The following is a 22,635-nucleotide window of genomic DNA, read 5'->3' as shown; positions in this document are numbered from 1 at the left end:
TGAACCCTCTTGCATACTACAAAAGTTGCTCCTGAGAACCAGAGGATTCCCAGAATAAGGACAGGCATGAGTGGGCTGCAACTGGAATTGAAGAAAGTTAGCAGAAAACATCATGCGTATATACACTCTGCTCTCTTTGGGTCTTACAGAACTGTCAAGAGTTCTTTCCCCACCAACCTCTCCCCTCCCCTTTGCGGCTTATTTTAATCCTGGAAAATTACTTTGCTTTTCTTTTCTTTTCTTAACCAGCTTCCTTAAATAGTGTCTGTCGCAAATGTTTTATGTGATTTTTTTTTCAAGTAAAAAAGATAAGTAATTGGCTGATCTCTTAACTGAAGGAAAATATGTCTTGCTGTTTTGAGGGTTGCATGAAATTAGAACTTAATCAAAGATATGAGTTGCCATTTTGCAAGGAGAACATTTTTTTCTATTTTTTATCTTTTAGCACCACCAGGGGAGACGTAATTTACTATTACGGAAACAAAGGAGACCCAGAACCTGTCTTCCTAAATCCCGGTGGGTTATATCAGAACACTGTGGGTATTGGGGTTTATTTAAAGCAATTGGTGTCTATCTGTGTGTATGTGTGTGCAGAGGGCAGGGGGGCACTTTGCCGTGAAAAGGGAAATTCCACAAGGAGGGCACCTGAAAGGTTAAGCATTTCATGCAGTGATGATTCACTTGAGAGGTGCATTGGCAATATAGGATGCATGTAAAACCCAGAAGCTGGAAGCTCTTCTAAAATGTGGAAGATTCCTGTTTGAGGTCATAGTGGTCCTTATATAGTCACCCATACCCAAGAGGGAGGTGCCAGCCAGTTTGTACAAAAAGTATTCAGGGAGGCAAGAACTTAAGAGGAAGGAAAAAAATTCCCAAACAGCCCATTGCATAGTGTCTTTCCTCAGTGGCCAGAGAATGCTGACTAGTTATTGGATTTAGAACCAATAGAACTGAGTAGAAACCCACCAAACTGCAGTTAATTAGTTAGTTAGCTTATAGACACCTTCTTCAACTTGGGTATGCCAGATATTTTGTTTCTCAACTTCCGTGGTCAAACAGCTTCATTTATATACCGCTTCATACTGGACTAACAGTGTCTAAGCAGTTTACAAAGTGTAAGCTAATGGCCCCCAACAGTCTGGGTACTCATTTTAGCAACCTCGGAAGGATGCAAGCCTGAGTCAAGCTTGAGCCCTTTGGCTGGTATTGAACTCACAACCTTATGGTTTTGAGTGAGTGGCTGCAGTACAGGCATTTAACCACTGTGCCACCAGGGCTCCTTTCTCTGAAGATGTCAGCCACAGATGCTGGCGAGATGTCAGGAATAAATTCTTCTAGAACATGGCCACATAGCCCAAAAAACCCACAAAAAGCTATGGATACCAGCCATGAAAGCCTTTGATTTCACAATTTCAGGTGCATTCAGATGGTATGGTATCGAAGACTGTATATCAGCTGCTGGAGAATATGAGAGGGAGGGTGCTGTTGCACTTGGATCCTACTTGTAGCATTCCCATCGGCATCAGTTTGATCATTCTGGGAACAGAATACTAGACTACATAAGCCTTGGGTCTGATCCAGAAAGTGACTACATCAGTTCCTGTGCAACTGATGTAGGCAAAAGTATCACTGCTAAAGCAGGAAAGGGAACCTCCAGATGTTGGATATTAACTCCCATCAGTTAGCATGGCCAGTTGTCATGGCTGATGTGAACTGGATTCTTAACAGCATCTCTAGAAAATTTTCTTTGCCTAGTGCCCTACCCCATACTGAAGAGCTTTGTTGCAGATCATAACTATCCTATAGTGTCTTCAGTTGAACTAATGCCAGAAATGAATATTTGACTAGATTCACAATGGGAAGGGTCTCTTTTTTGTGGCTAGCATAATGCTGCCACTTCTAGTCAGTTAATTACAGTTGGCCCTCCACTTTTCTGACTTTGACTTTTACGAATTTGATTGTTTGATTACTATGTTCTCTCTAGGAATCTCTAAGTCCTGCAGCGCAATTCTGCCAGAAGTTGACCATAGTGCTGGAGAACCTACAGGTTCCTAGAGAAAACACTTATCTGGGCATTTGCAGGTCTTCCAGCATGATTCTGTGATCAATTTTCTGGCAGGTGTGGACCACAGAGTTACACTGGGGGACCTAGATATTCCTAGAGGTGTTTCCTTAGGTAAAAAGAATAGTGTTTTTTTATTTACAGTTTTCCACACTCACGGTCCTTCACCCCTAACCCCAGTGAATGTGGAGGAACCACTGTACTTACATTAATGAGTTAAAACCCACTCATCCATTAAATAGATGCCCCACCAAAGGTAACACATTGGAAATATATATTACAAAATACATTTAAAACTTTGAGTGGCAGGCACAAGCTTTCAAGAGGCATTCCCTCCTGCTCCGTGTGCGAGGGAAGGAAGAATGTGACTTTGGGATGAAAAAATCTTGTTGGTTTTTAAAGAAACAAATCCCTTTTTAAATCTTTAGCATGATCCATTTTCCATGCATGTTGTGCTAGATATAGATATAAACACACACACACACAAATCAATCAATTGAAACTTGTTAAATGAATTGACTATTTTCTTTAAATGAGCGACAACCTTAAGAAAATAAGCAGATATATTGCGAGTCGAGTGGGTTTGAAAACTCTTGCGTTGGTGTGCCACTATTTCCTCTGCGGCATTTTTACACAAAGTGTTGACAGCCCCAAACATGCTAAGCACAGTTAGGACCCTGTGCTTCAGGATTCCAGGCTCCTACCTAGCTAATACTACTGAGTATTGTTGGGCTCTCGTCTGTGGAGCGTTAAAGAATTTGCAGACAAATAGTGCAGTTGTCATTCGCGTGGCTTTGGAGACAAGGATGAGTCACTGTACTTTAACGTTTTATCTTGCATTTCAGAAGCAGCTGCTTTGCAATGGTTCTCTAACAGGGTGGGGGCCAACAGGATCTGGCGTCAAATCCATTCTCCCAGGGGACCCCTCTGGGCCTCCTCTAACCTATGACACCATGATATGGTGGCTGCCCTGCTCTTCTACAGGTTTTATTTCCCCTCTCATTCCATTTCTAAAAATTTGAAATCTCTCTCCTAAGTCTTGGAAGAATAGCATTAAGCTAAAATATCCTAGTATTTTTGGTCTCACCCTTTTGTCTTTAGCTCCACCTACCATGGGAATGTGACATACATACCCCAACATCTCTTGAAAATGAATTTGGCCATTTGGCTGAAGAAGAGTTCCCCAACTGTGTTCTGGTCCCTCTTAAACAGTTGGTGGTATCCGTTTTCAGAAGGAAACAGCATTGTTACTGACTGGAAGAGGCTGTGGTTCACTGTTGAACAGGTAGCTTTGCACTTAGAAAGTCACAAGTACAGGCCTTGGGAAAGTCATTTTTAGACTGCATCTCCCAGGGTCCCCCAGCCAGTGCCATTTCTGCGAAATCTGTGTGGAACCTGTGGCCCTCCAAATGTCGCTGGATGCCAGTTTCTATCAAGTCCTGCCTACCTGCCCACTGGTGGGGATAGTGGCAGCAATAATTCGCCAGTCTTCGAAGGACCACAAACTCCTACCCCTAACTTAAAATGCCACTTCCCATTGGCAGCCTGGTCCCTGCCAGATCTCTTGGACTACCATTCCCATAAATGCCAAACAGCACAGCCAGTAGTCAGGGATTATGGGCACTGTAGTCCAAGGCATCTAGAGGGCTCCAGGTTGCATATACCTGGCTGGACTGAATGGCTATATTTAGTTTAAGGCAGCTTTTAAATTTCCAAGCCAAGTCCCAGAATATCAACAAGATCCAACCTCTGTCCTTTCTTATTCATAATTGCCTTTCAGAAGCCAGGACAAGAAGATGCCATCTGTTAAAAGTAGGGAAATTTGCAGGTTCTGGCATGCTGGTTTCCTTTTTGCATGCTTTTCTTCTACACTGAAAGAGGAGTGGTCGCTTATTCACATCATGGCACACAACTGTAATGAATGGATCAGGCACCCGGAGGATCTGGCCACGACATTCCTGATCTCTCTGCCTCTACAAAGAGTTCATTCTCTGTGAAATGTGGGCTCCATGGGGAGAGCTGCTGATGTTGGAGGGTTGCATTATATTACACCACTAACGCTTTTTCTTCTGGATTATGGCTGGCAAATGTAGGGCACTGCAAGCGAGTGAGAGATCTCTGCTGTCAGCCTCTACTGCTGTGCACCATTAAGGAGCCTGTCTGAGAGATGTGCCTTTATGTGTTCAAAGGGGATAAAGTGCAGTTGGTTAAGCTATTTACATTGCCTTTTAGCATGCAATCTTCTTTCTAAGATGCAGGGGAGATGAAGTCTGGTTTAACCATGATGCTCTCAGAGTTATAGAACAGAGTCACTAGCATTAGGTGCCCTTGCAATGACCTAAATATCTGGAAGGATCGGGAGTGTGTGCTCATACTGTGTTTGCTTGGGCTCATTTTAAAACTCCTTGTAATTTTGGACCATGGGGGATGCATTTGCATTGCATGTACGTAGCCATGTGTCATGCGGAGGTGTACCTCAAAGCATACACTTGGCTTAGAGTGCCATATAGAGTTTGTCTATGAGGCAACTATTTTGAAGGAAAGATTGCTGTTTCATGTTAGCTCTCTACCCCAGCAACCTTCAAGGTATTCCCAGAGGTCTCTCAATGGCTATGGTTCATAATGGTTATCCATTACCTCCAGTATGGGAGGAAGGTAGAGTGCCTCACAATGCCATTTATTGGGGATTAGGGGTGGGAAGGAGCTATTTCCTCATATTATTTCCATATGTGTCTGGTTGGAATAGAACACGATCCTAAATAAGCCTTTAGTGTGTTATGGCAGAGCTCTTATGTTCTTGAAGGTTATTTTGGTCCTTTTCTTCCTTTGTCTATAGTTTGTGTCAGCAGGGGTGAACTACGCAGTCTTCCAAATAGTGTTAAACTGCAACTCCCAACATTCCTCTCCATAGGCTATGTTGGCTAAGGCTGCTGAGAGTTGCAGTCCAGCATCATCTGGAGGACCGTGTCATTCTCATCCCTGCATGAACTCATAAGGGCTGGCTTTTGAGGGATTGTGGTTGAATGAGTTGAAAGGTCTTTCTCTATTAATGAAGTTTCTGGACATGGCTTCTTTAACAGAAAATGTGGTACCAGAGGCAGAGGTAACATGGAAAGAATAGGGATAGGTTCTGCACCAGAAAAAGGAACATGTTTTACCAATGTTTTTATTCAAAACTAAGAAAATGCACATGAAACAACAGGGTCAAGTAGCGTGGCGTAGTGGTTTTAGTGATCCTCATTAGTGATGAGAACTCTTGCTTCCTAACAGAAACAGGTCATTGTGCATTAGTAATCTTATCGCTGCTACCAGAGTCCAAATATGGACGCTGATGCTGGGAGCAAAAACTAAAGCCAAAGAGAGTTTACTACGTGAGGTCCGCCCCATTCCACATACAGAAGCAAAGTGGACACGCAGTTGATTCTCACTTCCACATTGGTAACGGGATAAGGTTCTCTCACATACCTGAAGGTAGCAGCCTTGGCTAGGGAGTGCAGCACAGACCATGCTACATGCACAGCTCAGTTTTCCAGTAGAGGAGAATGACCAGGGGACACTGGAGATACAGTAGGCTAGCATCCATGGCTCCCAGACATCTGGTGGTCAAGCCACTTTGCCTAATGTTAGGACTGCCCTGGCAAATAAGCTTTTAATCAGAGAAAGTTCCAGCTGAAATGTGCAGGAAAAGAAGATCTGTGGCAAACTATTTAAGGCATTATTGTGATTAATTGTGAGGCATTTGCTAGGTTTTGTTAGAGTGATGCGCAGAATGACATTGACAGACTGTCAAACTTCCATACAATAATGCCTTGTGGTCATTATTTTTTTTACATTTTATGCAGGAAGTGTTGACAGATATGCATAGTTTAGATATATAGCCTAACTTTGTTGTTAACTTCCTTTGAGTCAACCCCAGCTCATGGTGACCCTAGGGATGAGACATCTACAAGACCCCCTATCCTTCGCTGCTTTGCTTTGATCCTGTAGGTTCTGGCCTGTGGCCTCCCTAATTTAAGTCTATCCATCTGGCATGCGATCTTCTTCTCTTTTTTCTACCTTCCCTAGCATTATTGTCTTTTCTAAAGAGCCATGCCTTCTCGTGATGTGGCCAAAGTATGACAGCCTCAGTTTCATCATCTTGGCTTCCAGGGAGATTTCAGGCTTGATCTGCTTCAGGATCCATTTGTTTGTCTTTTTGGCTGTTTACGGTATGCCCACCACTACACCTCAGATGAGTTTATTTTTATAGTTTTTTGTGGGTTTTTCGGGCGATGTGGCCATGTTCTAGATGAGTTTATTTTTGACGTTTCGCCAGTATCTGTGGCTGGCATCTTCAGAGAATACTGGCAAGGAAGAGAGTGGGTATATATATACTATGTGACCCTGGGTAGGGAGGAGTGATTCCCATGTTAATCTGTGTATTGTCTATATACCCACTCTCTTCCTTGCCAGTATTCTCTGAAGATGCCAGCCACAGATGCTGGCCAAACATTAGAAATAAACACTTCTAGAACATGGCCACATAGCCTAAAAAACGACAAAAAACTATGGATGCTGGCCATTAAAGCCTTTGACTTCACAGTTTATTTTCTTCTTATCTGCTTTCTTCACTGTCCAACTCTCACATCCATACATAGTGATGGGAATACACTGGATTGGACCATTCTAACTTTAGCGCTCAGTTGTACATCTTTACATTTTTCCTAGTCTTCTTGTTTCTTGACTGCAGTTTCCATTCTGATCAGCGTTTGCTCCAAGGTATGGGCAGTTCAAATCAAATCCTTTAACGTGGAACAATTCTTGTACTTGTTGTATTTATTATTTGTTTGTTTAATTTACATCCTACCTTTCTTCGGCAAGAGACCTAAAGCAGCTTAGTTTTCTGTTTTAATTATATTTGTTTTATATAAGTTTATTGTAAGTGGCCTTGAGTCCCATTCATGAGAGGAAGGTGGCATATAAATTCAATAAATAAAACAAAATCAATTGGACACTGAAACGGTTTCCCTTCGGTAGACCAATGAAACCCTTAGGAGAGGGCAATTGAAATTCAGTACATCTTTAGGGCTTTTCTGAAGCAGGGATAGGCAAGCTTCAAGTTTCACTTTGCTTTTTACTAGAATGCTGAGATTCATCAACTGGAGCCTGTCTTCCCATACACAGAAACACACTTCTGGTTATCCCAACCTTCTTTATTTCTGCAGTATAGTTTAGGTTGTAGCATGGTGTAGTGGTCTGAGTGTTGGAAGACAGGGTTTGGGTCCTTCCTCAACCATGGAAACCCACTGCAAGTCACAGTCTCTCAGCCTTGAGTCCCTTGAGTTGGGAGAAAAGGAGGTATAAGTAAATAAAATCATTGTCATCATCATCATCGCCCTCACCATCAGCAGCAGCCTGAGAGGCCATGGCAAACCTCCTCTGAACAAATTCCACCAGGAACCCCCTGTGCATCATCATAAGTCAGAAATGTCACAAAACAACAATTTAGGGCGGAAGGAAGTTGTTTTGTTGTTACTGTTGGATCTACGTTCAAATTCTGCTATTCATAATTCATGTTATATAGGATTAAAAAACACATCACAAAATACAGAGAAGATATTTGTATTATGATGGCACCTTATATATGGATGTTGTCAAAGCTAGGATGGCTTGGATCTGGTCAGTAACCGTAGCTGGGAGATCACTAGGGAATTATCATGTACATTGTCCTGAGTGCTGCTGTGAAAGATAGGCAGGATAAAATGTCATTACAATAAAATACAGTGCAGAATTGTGGGACAAAAGGTATCTACCACATAGATTAAAGCATAACACTTAAACTGGATGATCAGCATAAGCAGCCTTTTCATGCTACACAGTTATAATGCCATGATTCTATTTTAACTGCCCTGGTTCTCTCTTGTGGAATCCTGGGATTTGTAGTTTAGGGATGGGTTTTTAGAATTCTCACCCAGAGATCTCTAGTGACAAACCAAACACCAGGATTCCCTAGTGTGAAAGGACCCTAGGAATGGAGTAGAAAATGACAATTGATTGGGACAAATTGATAACATTTTCCAGTGTATGTATATGTCACTTTTCCTAAACTGTGCTCAAAGCAGCCATAAGGACATCAGCAAATCTTCAGCATGTAGTTGTAACAACGTCATACACATGTCAGACATATTTCAGCTAGAATTTTGGTATTATGGTCTATGGCATAACTTTATGTATACTTAGCTACATAGCAGAGGTATTAAGGAACCCTGTTGGTGGGTTGCAGAGATGCACAATGGGACTGAACAGTCCTCAGCATAGTTAGCAAAAACAAAAGGTGTCTGGCATAGTTTGGAAACAGAGAAGCAAGAAGGTGCTTGTAGTGTAGGACGGGGGGGAGGGGGGTTTGCTTGTATGTGCAAGTTCTTTGGTTCATTCGCAAATAAAAACATTCATTTGCTGCATGTATTTATCTTTTTCTCCCTGCCCACACTCCCCTACCACAGGGGTATATGGCTTGAGCAATTCATTGCTGGATACACCATGGAAGAAACTCCAGTATGGAAAGCAGCTCTTCGCGGATGTCATCAAGCACAGCCAAGACCTTACAAAGGAAGATCTGGTGCAAGAGCTCATCAAAGTGATGAACAACCAAGAACCGTAAGGCTACATATCTTGTTGTAACACATGATCATTTGGGGGGGAATCTGCATCTCCTCTAAATTTGCACTTTGCTGATAAATTATGACTATTTGGTGGAAACTAACGGCCCGAGCAGACAGGCCAAAATAAAGCTGCTTTGGGTCACTTTGGAGTTATGCTGTTTAAACTCTGCATGCGTCCTAAGAGGCTGGAAGCCATGCCAAAGCCATGCTCCAGTCCTAAGGACTGGAACACAGCTTTGGCGCAGCTTCGGGCCTCTTAAAAAAATGCATGTGACCTTTAAACAGCATACCTCCAAAGTGACCCGAAGCAGCTTTATATCAGCCTGTCTGTTTGGACCCTACGTTTTGTTTCTTCAAAGAGAGAGCTTGTGCTTTCCCTGCAGGAATGCACATGACCTGTAAGTCAAATGCAGCTCTCCATTCATTTTTGTGGGCCATAGATCACTACCCTCTCAGAGGGTTTATTTGGACAAAAAAAGGGAAGCCTTCAGGAGTAATAAGTTATCCTCTAGAGCAAGACATGCAGCCTTGCTTTAATAAATGTAGCATTACTTTTTTAAAAAAGCTGGAAATGTGATTCAGATCATAACTTGGTTTTCAAAAAAGATCTCCATGATATTTTGAAAGGAAGGAAGATTGCAGCAGGTCCTGGAGAGTGTACAATTGTCCCCCAGTCTTGCCAAAGTTGCCCAGCCTTTTTGTTGTTGTTGTTGTTGTTATCAATCTAGGTTTATTGGGCATTACTAAATTCTTTCCCAGCAAAACTTCCATAGTGGCTTGTGTCAGAGAACAGGAACACAGAAAACTACTTTATATCAAGGCAGAGCATGGATTTATCAAACTATGTATTATCTATACTGATAAGTCTGTCCTAGCCTTACCTAGAGATTGCAGGGATTAAAACAAGGACCATTTGTATACTGCTAAGAACCTAGGCCAACTCACTGTGGCCTAGTTCAGAGGTGGCAGCAAAGCTGTGGCATCTTCTGCTCTTCTCACACAGTCTAACTCACTCAATTCTCTAGTTTAAGGAAGCAAAGAGTAATATTGTTTGTTGTAATTTAACTCCCATCAGTCCTGGCTACTGGAGAAGCATTGTGGGAACTGCAGTCTAACAAAATCCAGATGGCTATGTTTACCCAGCCCAGTGTAAACCCTCCTTTACTGCAATGTCCAAACTGGGGGACGTGATGGTTTGCACAGACCGTAGTTTACCACTGCTGGAGACTATGGGCCCAAACAAACAGGCCAAAATAAAGCTGCTTCAGGTCACTTTGGAAGTATGCTGTTTAAATGATGCATGTATCCTAAGAGGATGGAAACCACACCAAAGCCATGCTCCAGTCCTAAGTGCTGCTTTGGCACAGCTTCTGGCCTCTTAAGATGTATGTGACATTTAAACTGCATACCTCCCAAGTGAAGCAGCTTTATTTTGGCCTGTCTGTTCGGGCCCTATGATTTTATCTCAAGTTTCTGTTCTGGTGTGAGGGCCAGATTCAGTTTGTTTTCATTGCATATGACTGCAAAATATGGTTGCTCAGTCAGGCAGTGACTGAGGAATTGGGGTGGGTAGGCAGGTAGGAATTTTATTAAATTATTTTAATTTTTAAAAGAAAAACTTTTAAATGTAAACAGAAAATTTACAGCTGTTTCTTTGTTTTCTGTATTTATATGTGTAATGTTTTGACTTAGCCAGGTTCTTCAGTTTATAATTTGAACTGAGAATCAAGGGTAAATACAGAGAACAGGATGAGTATTGGTTCCAGCTGACACACTCTGACCTTTGTTTGTATCATCTTTATTCCAGCTTTATGTGCAGTGTAAAAATCTTTTAGTTGTACACTGCTTGGGAATCCAATGGGAGGTGAAAAATATCCTCAATAAACAAATAACTGGCTATGTGCAATGCCATCTTGCTGTCAAAGAGAGAACCAAGATCCTATGTAGTGTTAGCATACACTAATCTAGTTACACAGTATTACACAACTGACTATGTAGCAAATGATGTGGGCCTGAGTTCAACCAGTTAAATACGCTAGCTCCTCATACACCAAGTTTGCTTGCAAAAGATTGGCTACCCAAGGGATGCCCTTCCACAACTTCTGAGTAAGCACAGAGTGCATAACATAGAAAAGCTAAAGTCATATTAAAAAGGTGCCCCCAATTAATGAAGTAGTAGATTCTAGCCTGTTTTGTATTTTATTGCAAGTTGTAAATCCATGGGTGGCAGACTTCCTTTTAAAAGCCTGTGTGTGTGTGCATGTGCGTGCAAATGCGTGCACAGGCACACATGTGCCTTCAAGTAGCCTGTTAACTTATGGAGATCCCATGAAGGGGGTGTATGAAGTGTTTCCTTAAGCAAGAAGTATTCAGGGGTGGTTTTGCCAGTTCCTTCCTCTGAAATATAGCCTATAGCACCTGGGATTCATTGATGGCATTCCTTCTTACTCCTGTTCAAAGGGTTTTGGGTTTTTTTTTCTTCTTCTTCTAAGCTGGAGTCTGCTGGAACATGTGCATGAATCATTTGAGGATTTAACACAAAATCTCTGTTGCTGCTCTTGTTACTGCTGCTAAAAAAAAACTTGACACTATGTGTTTTGCTTCAGAACTATTGTTTTATTAATATGAAAATTTACATAAGCAGATAATGAATTATTTATTTAAGCTTGTGTGATTTTAAGATTCTTTTAATTGAATGACAACGCTAGTAAATGTAGTAGAGCAGGAATGTGGGAAAACACAGCTTTGCTTGTTTTCTTCAAAGCAGGAGCTACAATGTCATTTGCCAGAGTAATATTTCCTTTGTTATAAGGTTTTAGGGGTTGCAAGACGGGCCCTAAATCCAATTGTTAATCTTAACTAGAGGCGACCTATTGAATCAACAGGATTTACATAACTGTTACTATTGAACAGTTGATCTAGTAAGTCTACATTAGTTGAGAGTAGCAAAAGGATTTAGGTCCATGTCTGCCTTCAGCATATTCTGAGACAGAATGTGGAAAGTTACATTTTGGACTACAGCTGTAAGAATTCCCCCGCCAGCTTGGCCAGTGGCGTTAATTGGGGGGGGGGGGATTCTGGGAGTTCAGGTCCAAAAAGTAACTCTAGGTAGGGTATGTTTAGGCAGTGACCATCCTGGGTGGTCAGGGATACGAGGGTAGGTCTCTCCAGCCAAGCTGCTGTCTGCATGCACATGCAGGCATGCACACACATACACAAGATGAGGAGTGATGCCTGTTCCCTGTGTTTTCTCTCTCTCACATCAGAATTTCTTCAGAGATAGATGCTTTTGCAATCAGACTTGCCAATTAAACCTATTTATACCTTCTAGTAACCAGTCATAAAACAAACCATACTAAATGCAAGCTATGAATATGAAGAAAATTGTGTACTATGACAAGTGGATTTCTTTCACCACTTGGAGGAGCACAACTGCCTGCATTTTTTGCAAATTTTTTAGGGCTATTTATACCCCGCTCTTCAGCCCTAAAGGCTCCCAGAGCAGCTTACAATTATTATTATTATTTTAATGTTGTAAGCTGCCCCGATTGCCTGAGTACAGATGGTGTGGGATATAAATTATTATTATTGTTATTATTAGATGGTTCCCTGCCCTCAGGCTTACAATCTAAAAAGACAGGACACAAAAGGAGAAGGGTGGTGGGGAAGGGGATCAGGTCCAGCAGTTCTTCTCTCCCTCTGAGGCCTGGAGCAAGGCAGATGGACTGGAGGGAGGGCTCTGCTTCTTAGTTCAGGCCAGGCCCAGTGGAGCTAGGCCTGCATCTCTCTCTCCATGGCCGAATTGCATTTCTCCTTCCATGGCTGGATAGCACCAAATGAGCTGGAGGGAGGGCTCTGCTTCTTAGAAGGCATTACGTGGAAGACAGGGGTCCAAGTAGCAGTATATCATGTATGGGCTGTGTGTCTCTCTCATTGAGCTCCTGGGCTTCAAAATTTAGCCTTTTACCATTGTGATATATCCAAATAAAATGATGGAAAAATCTGTAAAGTGTTTCTTGACAGCATCAGAAACATCTTGAAGGAACACAACAACAGCGAATGCCAAATTAACTTTAGTGACTTTGGGTAGTATGCACCTTGACTTGTTGCATCCTTTTTGTTCTCTTTCTCTTAATGAAAAATCTCATGCACTTGCCCGGCTGGTATCTTATCACAGCGGGTTCTTTCAAGGTATATGTTCCAGATGTGTATATAGTGGAAAGCACGTGGTAGAACAGCAGCCACATGTCACCTTCATTTTGTTTGTCTTCTGTCTAGGCAGTTGCCAGACCCAGCCATTGAAGATCAGGGAAAGGACTACATCCTTCCCATCCTGAACAAGTATGCAGCTGTATGTGTTCGTTGCCCAGATTATGGAACCAGGTAAAAGAGAAGGAAAAAAAAGAACTCCTTAGAAGTCACAGTCCAATGGTGGAGGGGTGCCAAAGACAAAGGGTGGGACCCAAAATACCACCATGTTTTATCCTAAAACTCTTAACTGCTTGTAACTACTGGGGAAGCACCTGAGCCTTCTTGAATGCAGGGGAAAACATACAAAAGCCAAAAAGACAAACCAACACCCAAAGAAGTTTTCACTTGAGGAAGGCATGGCCATCTGAGGAAGGCCAGAAAGTCAGAGTTGCGACTCCAGGAGGGCCAGATGTGGCCCCAGGGTCTTTCTAAAAAGAATTGATTTGAATCAACTCCTACAGTAAATAAATCCTCAGACTTCAGTTTTGTTCTACTAGTAGGCAGCATAATACATCAGAGTAGGAAAAAGAAGAGCCTTGTGCCATCTTAAAAGGTGACCAAAGGTACTGTGCAAAATGAAGTCGATGGCTTTCATGGCTGGCATCCATAGTTTTTTGTGGATTTTTCAGGCTCTGTGGCCATGTTCTAGAAGAGTTTATTCCTGACGTTTCGCCTGCATCTGTGGCTGGCATCTTAAGACCCACAAAACCCACAAAAAACTATGTATTGTGCAAAGCTGCTGAAGTAGAACCTCGTCTACAAAAATTCACACCTCAGTAAAAGGTTCTATAGTTGTAAAGATGCCATAGAAGTCTTTTATTGTTGTAGCAGCACACAGCAAAAAAAAAAAATCAATCTTTTCTCGATAAATCTTTGAATTTACCCTGGTGTAAATACAATGGCATGTGTGAGAACAGAGCTGGATTACTCTGATGGGGAATTGATTTGGGAGTAAATGAGTGAATGTGGCAAGGGAAAAACTAATTTGCAGAAATCATTATAAAGAATTTTGTATCAGGGTTGTTAAGACTGCGAAGAGCAGTTTTTTTAAAACATGTTCTGATGGGGGAAGCTGGCACTAGCGCCTCTGGTCAAAGGAAAGATTGGAGAGGTGAGGTACAGTAAAGTGGATGTGGGGGGCATGCAGCCCATTGCGCATCTGATGTCATTTGAGCCAGCTGTCGCTTTCTGATAGAATTTATTTCCAAGCTAGGTTTGCTCTGAATGTGACAATTAAACCTTTCGCCTTAGTCTTTCTTCTTGGTTTTTCATGTCTTTTCCTTGTGTGTCCCCCTGAAACATTTTTGGAACTTGCATCAATGAGCTCAGCAGTGAAGCAACACCAAAGCATCTAACTCCAGCAGTGTGAAAACAGGAAGGGAGGACAAAATCATTGTTTGCTCCTTCCTTTTTGACCCCAGTGATATTCCTCTCTACCCACCTGAAATTGTTTTTCTGTTTACTGCATAAAATAGGGACTGAAAAATAAAGGAAGAATTAAAAGCCCAGGAGATGGTTACACGAGACCATTGTATAATCTCTTTCTTCCCTTCTTTTTCTTTTCAGGACAAATACAGTCATTCTCATTGATGCAGAAGGTCACGTCACTTTCACTGAGCGCACCATGCTAAATGCAGACGTCGACCAATGGAAAACGAGCACCTACCAGTTCAAACTGCAGATTTAACAGCTTTTCTGTCTGAATGGGTCACTAGAAAATAAGGAAAGAAACAAAGAAGAGAACAAGCTATTGAATTCTACGGGTGGGGAAGGCTTGGTATTAGTCTTCACAGAGCAAAATGCTCGTTGATGTTGCATAAAACACCCTGGCAACCACTAAAACCTCTCTCTTTTTTGCACAAAATCCAAACCCAGAATAATTCAGACAGGAGATTTTTGCTGTGTTTGAGAAACAGAGCCCAATTTTTACAAGTGACTTTCAAATGGATTGCAGAATTGCTTGGCACAAATATTTAACTTGCTATCAGTGGGATATACATAATACCTGGAATAATCATGTCCTCCATTCTCTGGGGGGAGTGGTTTTCCTTCGCCCAAAGACAGCTGGAAAACTGAATTGTGAATTAAATCTAGCATTAGTCCAATTTAGAGTAAATCTGATGAAATCCATGGGACTTGTTAATTACAATTCACTTAAGTCCTGTTGATTTCGGTGAGTCTGCCCTGGGGAAGACTAATGTTAGATTTAACTCTTGTAATGTTGGGGAGGGGGAAAGAAGGAGAGGAAGATGTCACTTTCAGTTACTGTATGTTGTACTAGTTCAGCTCCACTGGCATCAGTTCTGTGCACTCAACTACACTGAGCATAGAGAAATTTCCTTAACATCAATATGGATGGGGTAGCCTCTGCTTGCATGGAGCTCTATATATATGTTGGAGGCCTGAGCAAAGCCTGTGACCATTTTTTACCACTAAAAAAGCCCTAAGGGGCAGAGGGACACCACCCCTTCTTCAGCTGGATCGGGGCCACAGCAACCACATGCCATGCCTCCGATCCGGCCTTTCCAGGGTGTGAAAAGGAGTCAAAAAAACCTGGAAAGGGTGCGATAGCCATGGCAGTGCAGCTATGCAGTGCTCATTTGGCCTTGCATTGTATGGACGCAGCACCGGAGGAGCGCAGTGATGCCGTACACCATGTGGAGCCTTAATGGTCGGTGTGTACGGGGCCTAATTCTGCTAAAATATCACAAGCAAATAGTCAAAATGCTTTGATCTTAGCTGTCACATCAAATGTTTCTAAGGCCCTATACAGACAGCCAAAATAAAGCTGCTTCGAGTCACTTTGGAGGTATGGTGTTTCAATGATGCATGCGTCCTAAGAGTCTTGAAGCTGCACCAAAGCTGCACTCCAGTCCTTCAGACTGGACCGTGGCTTTGGTGCAGCTTATGGACTCTTAGGATGTATGTATCATTTAAACAGCATACCTCCAAAGTGACTTGAAGCAGCTTTATTTTGGCTGTCTGTAACAGGCCTAAGATGAGGATTTCTTTAAAAACCAGTCTGCATCCCTTCTGCTTTTTAAGCAAAGGGAGAAAACATTTGAAAGGAGGTTGGAACAGAGGGACTCTCTTTCCCATCATGGCAATTGAATGTATCGCTTTGCAGCTTTTGGTGTATGACTGTAGATTTTGGTTTAGTGATGCATGTGATTATGGACAAGTTAGCACCTACTCTTCAAACCTTTTCCCCACAGTTACTGTTTTTGGACAGAACTCCCTGAATCCCCGAGCTGGCATAGACAGATTGGCTTGGGAATTCTGGGAATTACAATTGAATGGTGTTCAGATGGGGTTCCTTTTATTATTGTTTAATAATTTATTAATTCCTCCTTTCTATCTAATACCCAAGTGGCATCATGCAGAAAGATGAACCTTAGACTGAAATCGTATACTCGTTTATCTGGGAATAAACCCTATTGAGCTCAATGGAATTTATTGTGAGTAAGTGTAGGATTACACTGTTAATATGGGAAAGCCTATCATTGTTCATCATTCTACCTCCATTTCTAGTCATTATTATTTCCAGGCAACATACTGTTAAATGCTGTTGCTTGTACATGCTTTACCTTGCGTTCCTGTACGTGTCTTCTCAGGAATAAGTCCCATGAGTTCAGTGGGCCTCACTCCCTGGACATGGTATAGGATTGCAGCTTCTGTAACCCAAAACTCACTTTCTAGGGAGAGTGAGTGCGGCTTATTTCTGAGCTGATGTGCTTAGCATTGCACTGTACAAGTGGTTATAATACACATGCCTTTATTCCTTTTTTGTTTCCTTATACAACTCTCATGTGAAGCTGATATCTCTTGCAGATTGCAGAGTAAATGAAAATGGTGGTGTTCTGCAGCAATATTGTTTTAATCAGGGAACTTGGAGAATAGTGGCTGTTGCATTTTGTATGTTCCTTGTAACTGCAGAAAGCTTATAGTAATTCTTTAACTGCTGTTTAGTTGTTGGACAGTGCCAGGAGCTTGGAGGAGTCAACAGATCCTAAAATCCAATGTACATTTTCTCTCTGCAGTGAACTCCACAGACAAGACAGAATAGTTAAGATTGCATTACTAGGATTTTTTCGTTCCTCTTCCCAGTCTGATTACAAGATATATATTTTTTTCTAAATTACTATTTCACAAGTCTAAGGAATGACTGAAATGTTAGTCTTTCTCATCACATATGTCTATGCATATCATGGTCTGAATTTTGCTGGTTAGCAGAGAATCAATAGCTCCAGGATTCAGGCATCTCATAGCACATGGGGTGGGCAAAATTTGGTCTGAGGACCATCTACAGGTACGTGGGGTCACTTCCAAATTTGAAGAAAAGACTCCCATGGGCTTACAGCAGTTAGTTTACGAAGTGTATGCACACATACACACAGAGGGAAAAACAAATGAGGATATGGGAACAAAGATGGTGCTGGAGAAGTGAGTGCCCCTAAGGAGAAAAGATGTGGATATCATGCATCTACTATGGTAGAAAATGTTAGCATTATGATGACAGCAGGGCATGGGAACAAATCAAGTTATAATGTACAGTGCAGCATCCTCATTCATGAAATATGCCAGTATGTGCTGTGTCTTCAGGCAAGTGCACATCCTTAAGCATCAAGGCACATGCATCATTAGACACGAGTATATACTCTTATTTGGAATGTGTACTCTGTGCAGTCATTTGTGGTGACCATTTCAGTTTGGGAAACATTAGTGAGTAGTGGGACCCTTGGGTGGCTTGTGACCCCTCAAGAGATTTAAAAGAAGGTGCTGGAGGGGATTTTGCAGAGCTTTGGACTTTGACTGGGCCTTGCCTAGAGGCATGCTTGGTAGATGGGGGTTCAGAGTCCTGACAAGCTGCCTCTGGTTGTGGTTTGGGCAGCTTCCCCCTTCTTTGTGGTACATGTAGAACAAACTAAAATGACAGCAAACCCTGAACTTGGCCAAGCCTGTGTGTCTGGAAGCATAGGAAGGGTGTACAGTTGGCCCTTGGAACTTGTGGGCGATCCATTCTGGGACCCCCCCCCCCCCCCCCCGGTGAACATTGTGCATATTTAAGCCCCATAGACTTGAATGGGGCATGGGGCATGTCCCATTGCTATTAATTGTGGTCGCCCCTCTGCAGATTTCCAAGTCTGCAGATCTCAAGTCCGTGAACTTGGAGGGGCGACTGTATTGCCTATCACTTGCCATGCATTCAGGGATGTCTTTAGGTGGGCAACGTTCTGCCTGTAGGCCACATATGACCCCTGCCACTCTTATCCCCTGCTGCCAGATTTGCTGCCTTGCTGCCCAATTTGGTATGCTGACGGCAGAGCCACCAGATTTTGACTGAAAAATAAAAGACCCCCTAAAAGTGCAATTTATCTTAAAATCAAATTAAGGATTTTTGCCCAACATGGCAGCAATTCATCAGCTCATCTGTAACAGGTGTTGCAGCCCAGTTGGGTTGGAGGGGCATTGTCCCCCCCCCCCCCAGAGTTACTCAGACCATGCTATGTGTAAACCTGGAGTGCATAAATTGAGACCCTCCAGAAGTGGTTGTGCTGCAACCATAATCTCTCATTGTTGTCTATGCAGTCTATGGCTGGGGGAACTTGCAGTCTAACAACGTCTGGGGGGCACACTTTACCCACTCCTGCATTAGAGTCTCAGATGTGCTTCCCCAGAGATGTTGATTCCAGCTGATTATGAATACAGTTTATAGTTAGTAGATAATGGAACCATGAAGTAGTCTTAACTGCTCTGATCTTTAAAATATATCTTCAGAATTCATTCATAAAGGTAAAGATGGTTGGGAAACCACTGGCCTCCATAACTCATGTATTTGCACCCAAATGAAACATTGCCATTGCATTTCAAAGGTGAAAATGTAACTGTTTTATCAAGGTTGGGAATATGTTTTATTGCAACTCTTGGTCAAAATTGATAGGAGTTTCAGTCCAGCAACGTCTGGAGGGCCATAACATCTCCACCCTTGACCTGATGGTTTTCTTGTTGAAAGGGGAGGGGGGAGAACTGCCATGTATAAAGCACATGTTATCTTTCTGAATGTATTTAAATCTTTTTTAAAAAAACAGTGTCCATCTAATGTTGGTGTAGAGAAACAGTGCACTCAATCTTGATTATAGTGGTGTCATTTACAGTTTCAGTGCTGTCCCTATTTTGTGGAGCCTTAAATGGCATTTTGTGTGTTGGTGTAACTTGAACTCGAAGCTCTTAATTACTATTTTTAAAGCATCCGTAGGAAGCCTGTTGCTACACACAAAACATTGTTAAGGAAGGTGAGCATGGCTAAGATGTGACCTACTTTTTGAATGACTCAGTTGAATAGACTCTTGAGCACACTCAAAGTGTGACCATTAATCCCACGAAGGACCACCGATGTAACCCACAAAAAACTATAGCAGATTAAATATTTACTTACATTTTACATTTAAAAACCAAGGCAAACAATACTCCCACGTATATAACCCTGTAGCACATCGACTCCCAAGTATACTGAGAAGGAGGTTTTACATGGCCATTAAAAAAAAAGTGGCTGTCCTCAGGCAACAAAGGCTGAGGAATGTGAAATTCATAGAGTTTAATTTGCCTAGAACTAAAGTTACTTTTTTTTCTACTACAGCTCCCAGAATTTCCTTCAAAGGTATCTTTTCCAAGCTTTCTCTGCCCCAAGCTACTCTGTATTCTTCAGTTGCGGTGGAGGATGATTTCTTGTCACAGGTACAGTGGGCCCTTGGTATCTGCTGGGGTTTGGATCCAGGAGCCCTTGTGGATACCAAAATCCATGAATGTTCAAGTCCCATTACACTTGTTCCTCCATATTTGCTAGAGTTAGGGGCACAAGACCCCTGTGAATATGGAAAAACCTTAAATAACAAAAACACCACTTTTTCACCTGAGAGGACACCTCTCTAGGAGTCTCTAGGTCCTCCAGTGCAACTCTGTGATCAGCGTCTGACAGACACTGACCATAGAACTGCGCTGGAGGAGCTACAAATGCCTAGTAGAATATTCTCTCTAGGAATCTCTAGGTCTTTCAGTGCAACGTTTAGTTAAAGTTGACCACAGAGTTGCACTGGAGGACCTAGATATTCTTAGAGAAAACATATTAAATCCGTGAATAATCAAATCTACAAATATCAAAGCCGCAATTATGGAGGGATGAGTGTGTATACAATGACATAGTGATTTGGTGTCCTTTACATAAAATAGCAAAATCAAGGTTTGCTTTTTGGAATTTATGTCTTTTGGGAATATTTTCAACCTATGGATGGTTGAACCCCTGGATAATGAATCTGTGGATATAGAGGGCTGACTGTGCTGAAGTAAAACTTGACTGCCACTAGGTTTTAAGGTGGGCTACTGCCTGTCACTCCAGATTTTCAAAACGGGGTTTTATGTGAGGGACAGGCAATGCTTCAAAAATATGATCACCATCTGCAGCCTGATGTGGAATGGTCCAAACTTACATACGAGGGTCTAATGAGAGGCCGCGAGGCAATGTGTGTTCAATACAAGTTTTAATTCTTTTTTGATGCACTGAAATTGCAAATGATAAATATAAAACAACACCAAAAATAAAAGAAAATCCTTTTCATTTTCTTATTTTGCCACTTTTGCCTGTACACAAAATGCAGTCAATAAATGGTTTGGTCAATCCTTTGTCACAGTGTTAATTTATCCGGTTTACAGGATTCGGGACCCAAATGGTTACTACTGACTTCATTTAATGTGTCCTTAAGTTTATTCCCCCAAAAATGCTACCTCTCTGTAATTAGCTCCTCATAGATCAGTGTCTGGTAATAAGGCACAGGTAATAATTCATCTGAATCCCATTTTCCATAGAGACATCTTGTGACTTGAGGAGATGGAGGTTCTTGACTTGGTGGAAATGGAATAATCAGTATTGCAATCAACTGAAGAGGAAGCCGCAGAAACAAATTACGAGAATGACACTGGCCATCTTGCGCTGCTCACGCTGCGACGTTTTAAGTCTGACTGGGAAAGCAAAGAGCAAGTTGAGCACTTGAAGTTGCACCCTGATAACTTCTCCAAGAAGTCGAGGTAGAATAGGAGTGTACGTCACCTGTAGTGCACATCTTTGCTTGTGTCCAACCATGCTTGTTGCTTTAGGCCAAGAGGATTTTTTAGATTTCATAGAATCATAGAGTTGGAAGATACCGCAAGGGGCATCCAGTCCAACCCCATTTTGCCATTCAGGAACTCTCAGTCAAAGCATCCCTGACAGATGGCCATTCAGCCTCTGTTTAAAGACCTCAAAAGAAGGAGTTTTCACTATTCTCTGAGGGAGTGTGTTCCACTGTCGTACAGCCCTTACTGTCAGGAAGTTCCTCCTAATGTTGAGGTGGAATCTCTTTTCCTGGAGCCTGCATTCATTGCTCTGGGTCCTAGTCTCTGGAGCAGCAGAAAACAAGCTCGCTCCTCCTCAATATGACATCCCTTCAAGTATTTAAACAGGGCTATCATATCACCTCTTAACCTTCTTTTCTCCAGGCTAAACATCCTCAGCTCCCTGAGTTGTTCCTCATAGGGCATGGTTTCCAGACCCTTCACCATTTTGGTCACCCTCCTTTGGACATGCTCCAGTTTCTGCACATCCTTTTTGAATTGTGGTGCCCAGAACTGGACACAATATTCCAGGTGGGGCCTGACCAAAGCAGAATACAATTGCGCTATTACTTCCCTTGATCTAGACACTATACTTCTATTGATGCAGCCTGGAATCGCATTGTCCTTTTTAGCTGCCACATCACACTGTTGATTACTGCAGTAAGTTTCAAGGTGCACACTCGGAAACCAGTAACTCACACGTAGACTGTAACATATACATAGACTTTGCTTATGACTTGCTAGCACATTAGTGCTCAACATGATAATGTGTTCTCCTCCAGCCAATTCCATTTGAGAACAGTTTTGGTATATCAAGCCTGAGTACAGTGGGCCCTTGTTATCTGCTGGGGTTTGTTTCCAGGATTCCCCGTGGATAACAAAATCTGTGGATGCTCAAGTCCCATGAAATACAATGGCATAGTGAAATGGTGCCCCTTGTATAAAATGGAAAATCAGTATTGGATATTTGGAATTTATGCTTTTTTTGAATGTTTTCAAGTGTGGATGCTTGAATCTGTGGATAAAATATCCATGGATAAGGAGGGCCAACAGTATTATTATCACTGACATCCTTAAAGCAGGCCTTTGGCACAGAGGTATAAGGCCCATGAAATACAATTTGAAGTACTGCTAAGTGAAGTGTTAAAAAATCCCCTTTGAAGAGCATTCCTCCAATAAATATAACCTGAAGAGAAGAGGCTACACAAACTCACTAAGTCCAGAGTCTAATGTTGGCTACTCCACTAATACTATAATTATTTATTGTATTGTATTTATTGTGTTTCTTTTTTATGTCACAAAAATCCTGCCATGCTGATTATGCATAGGAAGAGTGACTGGCCAGAGATGTGGGACACGAAATGTGGAGATGACACCTGAGTACTATTTTCAATATACTCTCTCAGTGTTGTATCAGTGTTAACTTGTAGGGTGGGGAGCTCCATAATCATCTCCACTGTGTATAATTGAGAGGTCTGGACAATAATTCTAATTCCCAAGCCGTCTTAGGACCAAAAATTCAGCCACATGAAAATC

The 22,635-nt window shown here is 42.1% G+C and overlaps 1 protein-coding gene across 1 annotated transcript in view; it reads left to right on the top strand.

Moving 5' to 3' along the window:
- TANGO2 (transport and golgi organization 2 homolog) overlaps nt 1-20,609 on the top strand; it is an 85,444-nt gene extending 64,835 nt beyond the window's left edge. The window contains exons 6-11 of the mRNA XM_089489831.1: nt 446-516; nt 8,545-8,698; nt 12,982-13,086; nt 14,521-15,716; nt 15,953-16,412; nt 19,592-20,609. Coding sequence (XP_089345957.1) covers nt 446-516; nt 8,545-8,698; nt 12,982-13,086; nt 14,521-14,641 — 451 coding nt within the window. The 3' untranslated portion in view covers nt 14,642-15,716; nt 15,953-16,412; nt 19,592-20,609. The remainder of the gene's footprint in view (nt 1-445; nt 517-8,544; nt 8,699-12,981; nt 13,087-14,520; nt 15,717-15,952; nt 16,413-19,591) is intronic.
- Nucleotides 20,610-22,635: the final 2,026 nt, after the last annotated feature.

Source organism: Sceloporus occidentalis, unplaced genomic scaffold (assembly GCF_023333645.1).
Source record: "Sceloporus occidentalis isolate IW3139 unplaced genomic scaffold, rSceOcc1.0.p SCAF_41, whole genome shotgun sequence".
Lineage (NCBI taxonomy): Eukaryota > Metazoa > Chordata > Lepidosauria > Squamata > Phrynosomatidae > Sceloporus > Sceloporus occidentalis.
Note: the sequence above shows the minus strand (reverse complement) of the source record. Positions and strands in the feature narration are given on the sequence as shown.